Genomic DNA, 16717 nt, shown 5'->3' with positions numbered 1-16717 from the left:
GCTTTCAGGGACTCTGCAGTTCATATTGTGTCTTCTTTGCTTATTTTTGTTTATCATTTGCATATGTATTTTCCCTCCGCAGAATAGGTGTTGAGTGACTTTGTTGTGTGGGGTTTTTCCTTGATTCTATGGTGTTCCTTAGTTTTGTGGCTGCCTGCAAGAAGATGAATCTCAAGGCTGTATGTGATAATAAATGTACTTTAAACTTCCGTCTAAAGTGCATTTCACACTAATGCCTTAAGGAGAGGCAAACCGACAATGATGTTTACTTCCTCCTCTAGGTAAAATAAGCTATGGTACTGCAAAGCAGGTCAACGCTTTTCCAGCTGTACATTAACAGGAATGTGAACGTTTTTAAGTTCGACAAACAACTGGACATGAAAGTAGAAGAAACAAGGATAAAAATTGATTTCAAAATGACAGACTGATAGAACAGATCATGGAAAGTGATAAATGATATTTGGTTTATTTTTTATTGAGATGCAGCTAGAAAGAGAAATTCTGGCCCTTCATGCCACACTGCCCAGCAACCACCGATTTAACCATTGCGTAACAACAGGACAATTTACCATGACCTATTAACCAGTACGTCTTGGACTGTGGGAGGAAACCCATGCACTTGCACGTAAAATGTACAAACTTCATACAGACGGCAGCTTGAATTGAACCTGTGTCACTGGTGCTGTAAGCGTTGTGCTAATCACTACACTACTCTGTAGGCCTGGTTACAGAAGCTCAAGTAATGGAAATTTTCCCACTGAATTCATAAATCACTAACAAAAGACCTGAGATAAATAAAACATTTTCTCTTACAGAATTTGTGAGGAAAATAGCTAAATAAACAAAATCCATAAAAGGAACACCAAACTATGCCAATTTATATTACAGAAAATAACAATATAAGTGATTGTCTAGGGTCTCAACCTACCTATAATGCACAGTAAGAAAAACAGAAAATAGGTGCAGGAGTAGGCCATTTGGCCCTTTGAGCCTGCACTGCCATTCAGTATGATCATGGCTGATCATCCAACTCAGAACCCTGTACCTGCTTTCTCTCCATATCCCCTGATCCCTTTAGCCACAAGGGCCATATCTAACTTCCTCTTAAATATAGCCAATGAACCGGCCTCAACTGTTTCCTGTGGCAGAGAATTCCACAGATTCACCACTCTCTGTGTGAAGAAGTTTTTCCTCATCTCGGTCCTAAAAGGCTTCCCCTTTATCCTTAAACTGTGACCCCTCGTTCTGGACTTACCCAACATCAGAAACCATCTTCCTGCATCTAGCCTGTCCAATCCCTTTAGAATTTTATACGTTTCAATAAGATCCCCCCTCAATCTTCTAAATTCTAGCGAGTATAAGCCTAGTCGATCCAGTCTTTCTTCATATGAAAGTCCTGCCATCCCAGGAATCAATCTGGTGAACCTTCTTTGTACTCCCTCTATGGCAAGGATGTCTTTCCTCAGATGAGGGGACCAAAACTGCACACAACACTCTAGGTGCGGTCTCACCAAGGCCTTGTACAACTGCAGTAGAACCTCCCTGCTCCTGTACTCGAATCCTTTTGCTATGAATGCCAACATACTACTTGCCTTTTTCACCGCCTGCTGTACCTGCATGCCCACCTTCAATGACTGGTGTACAATGACACCCAGGTCTCGTTGCACTTCCCGTTTTCCTAATCGGCCACCATTCAGATAATAATCTGTTTTCCTGTTCTTGCAACCAAAGTGGATAACCTCACATTTATCCACATTAAATTGCATCTGCCATGAATTTGCCTTCTCACCTAACCTATCCAAGTCACCCTGCATCCTCTTAGCATCCTCCTCACAGCTAACACCACTGCCCAGCTTCGTGTCATCCGCAAACTTGGAGATGCTGCATTTAATTCCCTCGTCTAAATCATTAATATATATTGTAAACAACTGGGGTCCCAGCACTGAGCCTTGCGGTACCACACTAGTCACTGCCTGCCATTCTGAAAAGGTCCTGTTTACTCCCACTCTTTGCTTCCTGTCTGCCAACCAATTCTCTATCCACATCAATACCATATCCTCAATACTGTGTGCTTTACGTTTGCACACTAATCTCCTGTGTGGGACCTTGTCAAAAGCCTTTTGAAAATCTAAATATACCACATCCACTGGCTCTCCCCTATCCACTCTACTAGTTACATCCTCAAAAAATTCTATAAGATTCGTCAGACATGATTTTCCTTTCACAAATCCATGCTGACTTTGTCCGATGATTTCACTGCTTTCCAAATGTGCTGTTATCTCATCTTTGATAACCGACTCTGGCACTTTCCCCACCACCGATGTCAGGCTAACTGGTCTATAATTCCCCGGTTTCTCTCTCCCTCCTTTTTTAAAAAGTGGAGTTACATTAGCCACCCTCCAATCCTCAGGAACTAATCCAGAATCTAAGGAGTTTTGGAAAAATTATCACTAATGCATCCACTATTTCTTGGGCTACTTCCTTAAGCACTCTGGGATGCAGACCATCTGGTCCTGGGGATTTATCTGCCTTTAATCCTTTCAATTTACCTAACACCACTTCCCTACTAACATGTATTTCTCTCAGTTCCTCCATCTCACTAGACCCTCGGTCCCCTACTATTTCTGGAAGATTATTTATGACCTCCTTAGTGAAGGCAGAACCAAAGTAGTTATTCAATTGGTCTGCCATGTCCTTGTTCCCTATGATCAATTCACCTGTTTCTGACTGTAAGGGACCAACATTTGTCTTAACCAATCTTTTTCTTTTCACATATCTATAAAAGCTTTTACACAGTCAGTTTTTATGTTCCCTGCCAGCTTTCTCTCATAATCTTTTTTCCCTTTCCTAATTAAGCCCTTTGTCCTCCTCTGCGGGACTCTGAATTTCTCCCAGTCCTCAGGTGTGCCGCTTTCTCTGGCTAATTTGTATGTTTCTTCTTTGGACTTAATACTATCCCTAATTTCCCTTGTTAGCCACGGGTGCACTACCTTCCCTGGTTTATTCTTTTGCCAAACTGGGATGAACAATTGTTGTAGTTCATCCATGCGATCTTTAAATGCTTGCCATTGCATATCTACCATTAACCATTTAAGTATCATTTGCCAGTCTATCTTAGCTAATTCACGTCTCATACCTTCAAAGTTACCCTTCTTTAAGTTCAGAACCTTTGTTTCTGAATTAACTATGTCACTGTCCATCTTAATGAAGAATTCCACCATATTATGGTCACTCTTACCCAAGGGGCCTCGCACGACAAGATTGCTAACTAACCCTTCCTCATTGCTCAATACCCAGTCTAGAATGGCCTGCTCTCTAGTTGGTTCCTCGACATGTTGGTTCAGAAAATCAACCCGCATACATTCCAAGAAATCCTCTTCCTCAGCACACTTGCCAATTTGGTTCACCCAATCTATATGTAGATTGAGTCACCCATTATAACTACTGTTCCTTTATTGCACACATTTCTAATTTCCTGTTTAATGCCATCCCCAACCTCACTACTACTGTTCGGTGGCCTGTACACAACACCCACCAGCGTTTTAGTGTTATGCAGCTCTACCCATATCGATTCCACATCCTCCAGGCTAATGTCCTTCCTTTCTATTGCGTTAATCTCCTCTCTAACCAGCAATGCTACCCCACCTCCTTTTCTTTCCTGTCTATCCCTCCTGAATATTGAATATCCCTGGATGTTGAGCTCCCATCCTTGGTCACCTGGAGCCAAGTCTCTGTGATCCCAACTATATCATATTCATTAATAACTATCTGCACATTCAATTCATCCACCTTGTTACGAATGCTCCTCGCATTGACACACAAAGCCTTCAGGCTTGTTTTTACAACACTCTTAGCCCTTATACAATTATGTTGAAAAGTGGCTCTTTTTGCTTTTTGCCCTGGATTTGCCTGCCTGCCACTTTTACTTTTTGCTTCTACCCTCATTTTACACCCCTCTGTGTCTCTGCACTTGTTCCCATCCCCCTGCCACATTAGTTTAAATCCTCCTGAACAGCAGTAGCAAATGCTCCCCCTAGGACATTGGTTCCAGTCCAGCCCAGTTATGTTGCATTAAGTTAGCAGTATTATGAAAGCTTATGTTGCATTGGTTTGATTATTGGTTTGGTTTAAAAAACAAAACAATTGATAAATGATGATTGGGAACAATCAAGTTTAAAAGCTACACTGGCAAATTCCAGAACACACCAGTAACAATTCCCAAGTTGTCCTCTGTTTTCCTCTCCAGGGCTCCTTATTCAATTACTCTGCAGAAATAATAATGGTATTGGATAACTCTACCAAATAGAATGAGTCAGCTAAAACTTTGACCAACTTCTATAGAGCGTGCAGTGGACAGTATATTGACTGGCTGCACCATGGCCTGATATGGAAAGCCCCTGAATTAAAATCCCACAAAAAAGTAGTGAATATGGCCCAGATCATCACAGGTAAAGACCTCGATACTATTCAGCGCATCTACACACAAAGCAGCACCATCCAGGCCATGCTTTCTTCTCGCTGCTGCCATCAGGGAGGTGGTACAGGAGCCTCAGGACTGACACCACAAGGTTGAAACAGTTGTTACTCCTCAACTACAAGGCTCTTGAAGCAGGAGGGGATAATTTCACTCATTTTCACTTGCCCCATCACTGAAATGTCCCCATAACCTATGGACTCACTTTCAAGTCCAAGGACTCTTCATTATAATACTTAATATAATTGTATTGGCACATTGGTTGGTTGTCTGTCCTGTTGGGTGTGGTCATTCATTGATTCTATTGTGCTCCTTGTATTTACTATGAATGCCTATAAAAAATGAACATCTGGGTTGTATCTGGTGACGTGCAAGCAATATTGACAATAAATTTACTTTGAACTTACAGCAGGCCTATTTGCAGGATTGTGTTAACTGCACAGCATCATGAAGGATAGGAGTTCTACTCCAGTTACTGGGCAAAGACAATACTTTGATCTAACTTCCTTCTTCTGAAAATACAGTCTCTTTCCTTCAGCGATATTTGAATATATGGCCTTTGAGCTGCCAGCTGCTGCACTGGAGGCCTGACATTTGTCGCTGTTGCTTTTTCTGCACATTCCCAGGATATATTGTTCCTTTCCTGCAAGAAGACACTCCCATAATCCACGAACAAGCACCACTGAAACAGCATTGGTCCCTCCGCACCATTACCTTAAAGGTGTGCTTTGAACGAGGTATTTCACAGATTGACTAGAGGTACTCAAATGGATTAATTAATTGCTATTACATATCCCTCTGATATTTAACACAAGAAGCCAATCATTATCAAACTCATGAAACCCACTTTAATAAAATTAAATTCAAAGTATGCTACACTGGAAAAGGATAAGATTAATCTTTCAATATTAATATTTTGTTATGTAAAAAATGAGTGGAGTACCCATCAGCCAATCAAATATGCAAATTTGTGAAAGATCTCATGGTTTGCTTTTTTTAAAACAGGAACATTTAATGTAAATGAGAAGACAGATATGGGAAATCAGAGGCAGAGGCAGCCTTAAAACCAAAATATGATGGGGAAGACAAATATACACAAGTGCTTCTGTGGTTCATATTAATTCTGCTGAACTTTCTCAACTATTCATCTTATTTCTATAAAAAGAGCCCATCTAGTTATCCGCACAGATCGTGGTCTTCTGGGTAGGAAGTCAAGGATCTAATGCAGAGGGATGTACCGAGGCCAGGTCCCAAGAAGAGCAGTGGGAGCTGCCCTAATAGCTATTGGCCAGTAGTGCTCACATCCATAGTGATGAAATGCTTTAAGTTGTTGGTCATGGCTAGAATCAACTGCGACCTCAGGACCTGGACCAACTGCAATTTGCTTATCGCCACAATAGATTTACAGTGGACACAATCTCAGCGGTCTTGGATCACCTGGACAATACAAACACTTATGTCAGGTTGCTATTCATTGACTATAGCTTAGCGTTTAACACCATTGTTCCTACAGTCCTGATCGAAAAGCTACAAAGCCTGGGCCTCTGTAACGAGAGGATTGGTCAGTGGCAGTTCATTATTAACTACATTAGCAATGGCCCTGTATCAGACATTGGCCACATCAGAGAAGAAGAACAAGTTTTCTTCCCTGAAGTACTTTAGGTCTTCATGGTAATCTGACTGTAATTATTGACCTTTTCCCCAATCCTTTCCTCCATTACATCAACTGCTTATCTTCTACATTCTATTCTCAATAGATCAATACTCAACTCAAAAAGCAGCATTGGCAACAATCTACTCGTTGCTTTGGCAGAAAACCTACTCATACCCTTTAGCAGAAAATTGTGCTTGACCAAGGGAAATACATGAAAGAGATCTCAACATAAACAGCTATAGAAAATGTAGAATCAATAACTTACAAAGTTCAGCATTGATAAATGAACTTTGACATGTTCCTAGCAAACAATAACATATTCCTTAATAACCATTCAGATCTTGCTTCAGGCTCGCAAGAGGCCATGTTTCCATCTAAAATATATTATGGTATTGATTTGTGCAGTGTTTGCTTTTAATCTAATCAGAAGCAAGAGCATTGACTGCAAATTTAATTATGTGATGCTTACTTGAAATGTAGGTCCTTAAAAGTAAAATGGGTCTCTACGATGCCTGTGGTCTTGACTCTGGTCCGCAGTACATCCTGCTGGGTGGGGATGTAATCAGATCTTGCTATCCTCTCAAGATCATTCAGATAACTGTTTAAAAAAAAAGCAACAGAAGGTCCAAATTAATTATCCAGTGCTCAGAAGGCAATACAAAATAAAAATACACTAATTTTTCAGAATGGACTACTGCAAATATGAGAAATTCAACAAAATGATGGATCATATGATGTGCTCCTATGTTGGATATAACACTAGTGAGAAATGGGTAAATGAAAGAAAAAGCAATTCTTCACAAGTAAACCATCAACCTCTTTTAGCACTGACTGACCCACTCACCACTTTCCTTAACAACCCCAGTGGCCTGTTTCTGCAACATTGGAACAGAGTTGAGATGAAAGATTATTTGACCTCCACTCTTGTTCAAGGTGGTTACAGTCAAATGATTAGAGGCCCATGAAAATTCTGCAAACCCAGCTTTTTTTCTATCTGCAATAAGTATCCATTTTCAAATAAGTACCAGGGGTTAGCTGATCTTTGCTAAAGAGGAAAGCACACTGCAGTAACTTCACAATGCAGTAATGTCACGAAGTTGAATGAAGTCCACATTCTTAACTGCAACATTAGGCACTCTAAGTTTCTGAATGAAGGTACACATGCTTGTTATGATTTCAATGAAATGTAAAGGAACTTCCAAGCAACAAATGGGATTAATCCAAATGAATTTCATTAAAATTTACTCTTAAAATTGAAAATAAATCCAGAAAATCATCACCAACTGCTCTACTCTCAACCAGCAGCAAAGTGAAAGAATTGCAAGCCTGGGGAGAAATGATGTGGATGCTGACAAACCTTGCCCTTAGACACCTGGCAAGCTCATTTGATTCCAAACAATTGGTTTATTGATCATTACAGAATGGATCTCTGGTGCTTCCTGCTCCCTCCCCCTTGTTCCAACCCATGATTCCCCTCGTCCTAATCCATAATTCCCCTCTCCCTGCACCCTTCCGACTGTCAGTCCTCAACAGAGACCCATATCAGCATTAGATTTTTGCACAGTGCTGTATGCTGTTAACTACGTCACCAAACTGCTCATCAATGACCAGTGTGAGCTTTGCCAGCACATTACCACAGCCTTGGTCCAAATAGGGAGCAAAGAACAGAGACCTTTAGCCCAGCTGCATATTCAAGATCAAGTCCTTTAATGACAAGGATAAATAATTGTGTACAATATCAGTCTCCCTTCCCAGGGAAGAATATACTTGTTTTGAATTCATCAGGTTGGCTCCCGAGGTAGCAGAGGATAGGTAACAGGAAAGAATATGTCTGCCTTTATTCTCTTGAGTTCAGAACAAACAGAGGCAGCTTCATTGAAGTGTATAAATACATAATGGGCTCAACAAGGTAGAAGATGGAACTAAGTGCCACCATCTCAAAATAAGAGGCAGGCCATTAGGGACTAAAAAGAGGAGAATTATTTTGAGAAGCAGTAAATATTTAGAAGTCTGCAGAGAATTAGGCATTGAGGTTGATTCAAACAGATTGATAGACCTAAGTACATTAAACAAATATGGGAACAAAGAGATAAAAGAACAATTACTATCTTGCTAAATGACAAAGGCTAAGTGAGCTGAATGGATAATTCTTGCTTCTATTTCATTTGCTTTCCTCCAAGGTGCAACCCACACTGATTGGAAAGTACAATGCCGGTTGGTCAGCAGTGGACCTAAATTCTGGAATTTCCAATCCTTCAACACAATGAAAGCAAAATCCAGAAGTGGCTCTAGGTAGCAGCTCACTACCACCTTTTCAACAGCAATTAGGGATGAGCAACACATGTTGGTCTGACCAGCAAGGCCAATGACCCACGCAAAAAAAATCTTACAAAGTAATCAATTTTAATACTTGAAGGAACTGGCAGAATAATTCACCATCAGTGGTCATCAAAACTGCGATTACAAGGAAAGGTCTGAAGGTGTAGGTTTGTACTCCATTGGAGATTTAGATTAGATTCAACTTTATTGTCATTGTGCCGAGTACAGATACAAAGCCAATGAAATGCAGTTAGCATCTAACCAGAAATGCAAAGAATAGTGTTATTTACAAAATAACTGCAAATAAAAAGTGCTACAGCACACAAATATTAAAGAACTGAGACAGTCCAATATGGGTGCGCTGTGATGTGAGGTTCAGCAGGGTCACAGCCTCAGGGAGAAGCTCTTCCTGTGCCTGCTGGTGTGGGAGTGGAGGCTCCTGTAGTGCCTACCGGTTGGGAGGAGAGTAAAAAGTCCATGTTTAGGGTGAGAAGCATCCTTGATAATGCTTTTCGCCTGCCCAGGCAGCCATTATGGTAGATGTTCTCAATGGTGGCCAACTGGGTGCCAATAATCTGCTGGGCAGTTTTCACCACATGCTGGAATGCTTTGGGGTCCGATACAGGACAATTGCCATACCACACTGAGATGCGGTTGGTGAGTATGCTCTTCAATGGTACAGCGGTAAAAGTGTGATTAGAGTGATGATTGAACCATGCAAGATCTCTAAGGTCTAGACAGCATGGATGTGGAGAGGATACCGGAGATGTAGACAAGGGTTCATTGCTTGAAAACAAATAACCCTTTTAAGATTAAGATGAGGCAAAATCTCTCAAAGGATCATAACTTATCGACTTCTTCATTAAAGGGAAGTGAAAATGAATATTTAAAGCAGCTTCTTATCTTGGCTTCTTCCCCATTCCTTTCCAGTCCTGATGAAGGGTCCCAGCCTGAAATATTGACTGTTCATTCCTCTCCATCGGGGCTGCCAGACCTGCTGAGTTCTTCCAGCATCTTACGTTTGTTTCGCTGGATTTCCAGCATCTACAGAATCTCCTGAATTCAAGGCAGAGACATACAATTCACCCTCTCAGAGAATGAAAGACTAGGGTGGCTAGGTATTACTTCAGAGTTGAGGTTATATTCAGATCAGCTGTGATCTTATTGAATGATGGATTAGGCTCAATCAGCTGACTCCTAATTCACGTGCTTGTATCAAACTGAACTAGTAACCTTCATTTAGCATCTTACTTGAAACTAGCTGCTGGGGTAGCCGAACCACGTCACAGTGTATGGCAATGTCAGGCTGGATTATAAACTGGTCTCAAAAGGAGACAAAACTACAACTTGCTGACTCATGAGCTTTTCCCAGTATGCATCAAATGTTTCACCGTGCCGTGGGATGTGAATCTCATTGCAGCCAAGGTGTGACACTTTCACAAAGAGAAACAGGGATAATTTATCCTGGACTAGGCAGTGATTCTCTTGCTCTTTGCTTCTGGCCAAATTGCAGTGGCCTATGTTCCAATTACTAGGCCATGTAATGAACGAAGCATAACTGGCATAACCAAACAGGAACCACCAGCAGAAAGAGCACCTCTGCGTTACCTTACGTCCTTGCAATCCTATCTTAACTACACAGATTTTTCAAGAACTTTCATCAAATTTAAGCCAGGCTAGATATGAGTTTCAAGTTCAATTGTCATTCAATCATACCCATGAACACAGCCAAGGGAAACACAGTTTCTCTGGGGCCAAGGTGCAAAACACAGTATCAACAGTCACACAAAACACACAGAACATAGTGCATATAATTATGATAGAAGAAAAACAGTTAAAAGTAATAATTTTGCCCAAGTCCCTGAATGTCATGGCCTGTAGATGAATGGTGCATGGATGTTGTCCTGGAGCCATGTTTCTGCAAGAACAAGCTTGGATTAGTCTTCACGCGTGTAAGTGCAGCCGCGGACTAACACAGTCCAGCTTGTCTCCCACCAAGCAAACACTGCTGGGCAGCACAAATGGAAAGGGCCAGCCCCCAACCAATATGCCACACACCACAGGTTTTCTGCCAGCTTCTCATTAAAACTGTACATTTGTAAGCAATGTGTGTTTGCGCCAACAATCAATTTGAAATCTTGGATTTTACCCAGTTACAGAATGTGCACTTGGGGAGCAAAAGATCTGAATGTAACTTGTTTTGGATATCAACCAATAAAACAAATGAGCTTTCTGGCACACATAATCGGGACACACAATCAATGATACTGAGGAATTACTAAAGGACAGAGGGACCTTGATGTATACGTGCCCAGATCCCTGAAGACTGCCATATAGGTTGGTAAGGATGTTTACAAGTCACAAGGGATACTTTTCATTAGCTGGGACAGAGAATAAAAGAGCAGGGAACTGATTATTTAAGTCACAGCTGGAGGATTCACTGTAGTTTTGGTCGTCACATTATAGAAAGGATACACAACCTCAGAAGAAAGGGATGTGCCTTTAAAGCTGAGAGGGTGATGTACCTGTGGAATTTGTTGCTACAGAAGGTGGTGCAGGCCAATTCACTGGGTACATTTAAAGCAGAGATTGACAAGTGCTCGAATATTAAGAGGGGTTAAAGGCTACAGAGAGAAAGTGAGAGAATGGGGTTAATCTTTTTTAAATCATAAGTCAATGGTGTGCAGGCTCAATGGGCTGAATGGCCCAATTCTGCTTGCATATCTTACTGTTTTATGTGAACAGTCTGGAATGTGTGGAATGGAAATTTACCAGAATGTTGCCAGAGATGGGGTGCTTTACCTCTGAGAAAAGAATGGCTAGATTGGGTATCTTTTGTTGAAACAGAAGCTTGGGGAAAGGAGGGATGTTAATTTGATTGAGGTATACAAAATCATGATGGACACAGATAGGGTAGGCAACAAGAAACATCCCTCTTAGCTGCAGAGATATTACTTTAGTCAGAGGGTGGTAAATCTGTGGAATTTGTTGCTGCGAGTGGTTGTGGAGGCCAAGTCATTGGTGCATTTAAGGCAGAGATAGATAGGTTCTTGATTAGCCAGGGCATCAAAGGGTATAGAGAGAACGCAGGAGAGTGGGGATGACTGGAAGAATTGGATCAGCCCATGACTGAATGGCAGAGCAGACTCAATGGGCCGAATGGTCTACTTCTGCTCCTGTATCTTATGGTCTTATCTTATGCTGTAGTTTTAAGATGCAATACACTGCCTATACACTAGGAGAAATTACACTAGGTGGAGGGAGGGGAGATCACTTAAATCTGTTCACTTTAAGTAATCAGGTATTGAAGGCAGACTGCAGTCAGGTTGTAGAATGTCTTCTCCCACACTTCTTCAAAGCATAGTGTGCTGTGATGGACACCGGCTCCCAAGCCACAAGCTCCCTGACTAGTTAACAAGCTCCCAAACAAATAATCTGACTCACTTTTGTACAGGACACCCAGACAGCTGAGACACCTCCTACTAGTCTTGCTCCTCCCTCCCCCGCAAGCAAGGGGAAAGAGACCTAGACGGAGTGTGGTTCACTAACCGAATGCGGAGTCTCAGGGGACAGCTGCCACTGATTGGGGAGTTTCTGGAAGCTTAAATTTACTGCAAACTACTGAAGCACAGTGCCAATTAAGCAGCCTGCCCAGCTCCCAGTGGTTCTATCCTGCTTCCACACCCAACTCCAACTATACATGCTCAAAAAGTTACTTGAAAACAATCTCACTATTTTCATGTCACATTATAATAAAATCACATTGAAGATGGCCTAATAAGGTACGAGGCATGCCTGTGCCTCTCAGAAGAATAACAAGAGCACTAAGAGGGACGCTGGGTTCATTAACATTAACAGACATGTCTTGCAATGCATGCCTGACGTCCGGCCTACGTGCAGATCCACTTGCTTCAGACAGAGCCTGTAAATTCATTACCATGGAAACATTCAAAATGGGAAGAGAAATAAAACAATCTACAGTAACCATCTATTAATCACACCATCCTACTTTGTTGCCCATTTCTAGACTTTTCTTTCAGACCAAATGTTTCCTCCATTAAAAGCTCCAAAAAAACTGTTTCAACAAGTATTTCTACAAGTTTTGGAATTGCATATTATGTCTGTAAATTCAAAGTCCAAAAGTTCAAAGGAAATTTATTATCAAATGCCCTGCCAGCAATGGCAGTAGAGGCGGGATACAGTAGGGTCTTTTAAGAGATTCCTAGATAGGTACTTAGAGCATAAAAAATAGAGGGCTATGAGGTAGGGAAACTAGGCAGTTTCTCGATAAGGGTACATGGTCGGCACAACATTGTGGGCCGAAGGGTCTGTAATATGCTGTAGATTTCAATCTTCTATATACGTCACCATATACAACCCTGAGATTCACTTTCTAGCAGACCCTAGTGGTAAGTACAAGAAACACAATGAAAGACCGTAACCAACAGGACGGACAAACAACCAATAACAAAAGACACCAGAAATAGAAATAATAATAAATAAATAAATAAAGAAGAAATAAATATCAAGAACATCAGAGGAAAAGTCTTTGAAATCGAATCCATAGGTTGCGGAAACAGTTCAGTGACGAGGCAAGTTGAGTTAAGTTATCCCCTCTGGTTGAAGAGCCTGATGACTGAGGGGTAATAACTGCTCCTGAATCTGGTGATGTGCGTTCCGTTCTGAGGCTCTTGTACCTTCCTCCTGCTGGCCGCAGCAAGAAGAGAGGGTGGCCTGGATGACCGGGGACCGCAATGATGGATGCTGCTTTCCTGCAATAGTGCTCCTTGCAGTTTTACCCATGATGGATTGGGCCATTCCACTGCTTTTTGAAGGCTTTTCTTTTCAAGGCATTGGTGTTTCCATACCAGGCTGTGATACAACGCAGCCAATATACCCTCCATCGCACATTTATAATGTTCTAGATAACGTGTTGAATCTTCACAAACTTCGAAGAAAGTAGAGGCAGTACTATGTTTTCTTCGTAATGGCATTCATTCAGACCAACAATATTTACATATTGTTTGTAATCAAAGAAATGGAGAGCATATTTGAAAAGCTCTTACAAATGTCTATAGGGCATTAAAGGACATTTTCAACCTCTCACTATGGGCAGAATTCCCACTTGCTTCAAAAAGGCAACCATTATACCAGTGCCTAAGAAGAATTAAGTGAGCTGCCTTAATAACTATCACCCAGTAACACTCACATCTATAGTCATATAATGCTTTGAGAGGTTGGTCATGACTGGACTGAACTCCTGCCACAGCAAGAACCTGGACCCATTGCAATTTGCCTATCGTCACAATAGGTCAACGGCAGATGCAATCTCAATGGCTCTTCACACGGCCTTAGACCACTTGGAAAATACAAACACCCATGTCAGGACACAAACACGAGGAAATCTGCAGATGCTGGAAATTCAACCAGCACACACAAAATGCTGGTGGAACGCAGCAAGCCAGGCAGCATTTATAGGGAGAAGTGCTGTCGAGGTTTCGGGCCGAGACCCTCTGTCAGGATGCTGTTCATTGACTCTAGGTCAGCTTTCAATACCATCATTCCCACAATCCTGACTGAGAAGTTACAGAACCTGGGCCTCTGTACCTCCCTTTACAATCTCGACTTCCTAACTGGAAGGCCACAATCTGTACAGATTGGTAACAATATCTCCTCCTCACTTGCAACCAACACTGGTGCACTCAGGGGTGTGTGCTTAGCCCACTGCTCTACTCTCTCTATACCCATGACTGTGTGGCTAGGCATAGCTCAAATACCATCTATAAATTTGTTGATGATACAACCATTGCTGGCAGAATTTCAGATGGAGACCAGAGGGTGTACAGGAGCGAGATATACCAACTAGTGGAGTACTGTCGCAGCAACATCTTGCACTCAACTTCAGTAAGACAAAAGAGCTGATTGTGGACTTCAGGAAGGGGAAGATGAAGGAACAAATACCAATCCTCAGAGGGATCAGAAGTGGAGAGAGTGAGCAGTTTCAGGTTCCTGGGTGTCATGATCTGAGAACTCAGCCTGGTCCCAACATATTGATACAGTTATAAAGAAGGCAAGTTAGTGACTGTACTTCATTAGGAGTTTGAAAAGATTTGGCATGTCAACAAGTACACTCAAAAACTTCTATAGATGTACAGTGGCGAGCATTCTGACAGGTTGCATCACTGTTTGATATCGGGACCGGGGGGCGGGGGGGCTACTGCACAGGACCAAAAGAAGCTGCAGAGGGTTGTAAATCTAGTCAGCACCATCTTGGGCACTAGCCTACAAAGTATCCAGGACATCGTCAAGGAACAGAGTCTCAGAAAGGCAGCATCCATTATTATTAAGGACATCCAGCACCCAGAGCATGCCCTTTTCTCACTGTTACCATGAGGTAGGAGGTACAGAAGCCTGAAGCGATTCAGGAACAGCTTCTTCCCATCTGCCATATGATTCCTAAATAGACATTGAACCCACGAACACCATCTCACTTTTTTAATATGTATTATAACTGTTTTTGCATGATTTTATGCATACTGTAATTGATTTTACTTATTTATTAGTATTATTAATTTTTATTAGTTTTTTTCTTCTATTTTATGTATTGCATTGAACTGCTGCTGCCAAATTAGCAAATTTCAGGACACACACTACTGATAATAAACCTGATTCTAACTCTGATAGATGTACCATGGAGTACATTCTAACTGGTAGAGTGGCGCCAATATACAGGATTGGAAAAAGCTGCAGAAGGTTGTATGCTCAGTCAGCTTCATCACGGGCACAAGCCTCCCTACCACCATCGAGGACATCTTCAAAAGGTGCCTCAAGAATCTGCTATTCAGGACGTGCCCTCAAAGAGGGGCTGCAGGAGTCTGAAGACAAGCATGACATTTTAAAAACAGTTTCTTGCCCTCTGACAGATTTATGAAGGGATCCATGAACGCTATTTCACCTTTTTCTCAACTTATTCATTTCTATATTACATTTGCTTATTGTAACTTATAATAGTGTTTAATATATTGCATTGTACTGCTGCTGTAAACCAGGAAGAATCACAACCGTTATTAGGGATAACAAATCTGATTTCAAATCTGAAATGCAAACCACTGAAACTGTTAAGATGGTCAAGATTGCCCACATTTGGTGTTCTGATCTGTATTATACTTGTTTTAAATTCAATCTGGTCACAGTCAATCTCTAAATTCCTCAAGATGGGGTGATGGTGAACCATCTTGAACTGCTGAACTATGAGAATGAAGGTAAACCAACCGTTCCTGAGAAGCAGGCAGTTCTAGTGTTCACACCAGCAGTATTTCTCCAAGTCAGAACGGGATGCACTGCAGGAGCCGAGATGGCACACCAATGAGAGGAAATGAATGCTTAGGGCGACTGACAAGCTGCTTTGTCCAGGATAGTGTCAAACTTCAAGAGTCAATGCAACACTCATCTCATTCTCCACATTCGTACCTTATAGATGGTGGGAAAGTCTTGGGAGCATCAGAAGGAAAGAGTTGGACACCTCACAAAACAGGCTTCTCTCGGAACTATTACTTACAGTATGAAGTTTGTATACTTGGATTTCTGACCACTGCTGAACCTCAGGATATGGACATTGGGAAAGAAATGAAAAGAAAAATTTAAAGATGAACTTTATTGTCATAGTGAATCGTGCTGTTTGTGTCAATGGTCCGAGCACGTGCTAGGAGCAGTCCACATAAGCATCCCATGCCACAATTCCCTAACCATAAAACATACGTGGAATGTGGGGGGATACCGGAACTCAAGGAGGAAACCCACACGGTCATCAACTCCTTCCAGAGAGCGGCAGGAACTGAAGTTCAAATCTTCTATACACTAAGCTGCATTCACAATTTACCCACTTCACCCCATGGCCACGTTTAATGCAATTTTAAAGTTAGGGGTAGGTGGTTGTAGCTTATGCTGCTCTATTCTTCTTCCCGGTTGCCCCATTATAAGGAGATTGTGATGGCTATGCAGAGAGCTCACGAAAGGTTTATCGGGATGGTTGGAATCTCTCTCTCCAGGACTGAAATGCCTAATACTTGAAAGCATGAATTCAAGGTGTGAAGAGGAAGGTTCAAAGGAGATGTGCATTGCAAGCTTTCCTTAAACACAAAATGGTGGTTGCCAGCAGTGGTGGTGGAGGTAGCAAAGGATAGAACCATTAATGAGACTCTCAGACAGGCACACAAACGTGCAGAGAATGGAAGGACCCAGACAAATGCAGGCCAAAAGGATCAGGTATC

General features: G+C 41.8%; 1 protein-coding gene across 2 annotated transcripts in view; it reads right to left on the bottom strand.

The window, feature by feature from the left end:
* Positions 1–16717, bottom strand: part of LOC140742084 (guanine nucleotide-binding protein G(i) subunit alpha-2) — a 338259-nt gene that overhangs the window by 76686 nt on the left and 244856 nt on the right. For both annotated transcript variants that reach the window (XM_073072911.1, XM_073072912.1), the window contains exon 5: positions 6598–6726. In XM_073072911.1, coding sequence (XP_072929012.1) covers positions 6598–6726 — 129 coding nt within the window. The remainder of the gene's footprint in view (positions 1–6597; positions 6727–16717) is intronic.

This window comes from Hemitrygon akajei, chromosome 19 (assembly GCF_048418815.1).
Source record: "Hemitrygon akajei chromosome 19, sHemAka1.3, whole genome shotgun sequence".
Classification (NCBI taxonomy): Eukaryota; Metazoa; Chordata; class Chondrichthyes; order Myliobatiformes; family Dasyatidae; genus Hemitrygon; species Hemitrygon akajei.
Note: the sequence above shows the minus strand (reverse complement) of the source record. Positions and strands in the feature narration are given on the sequence as shown.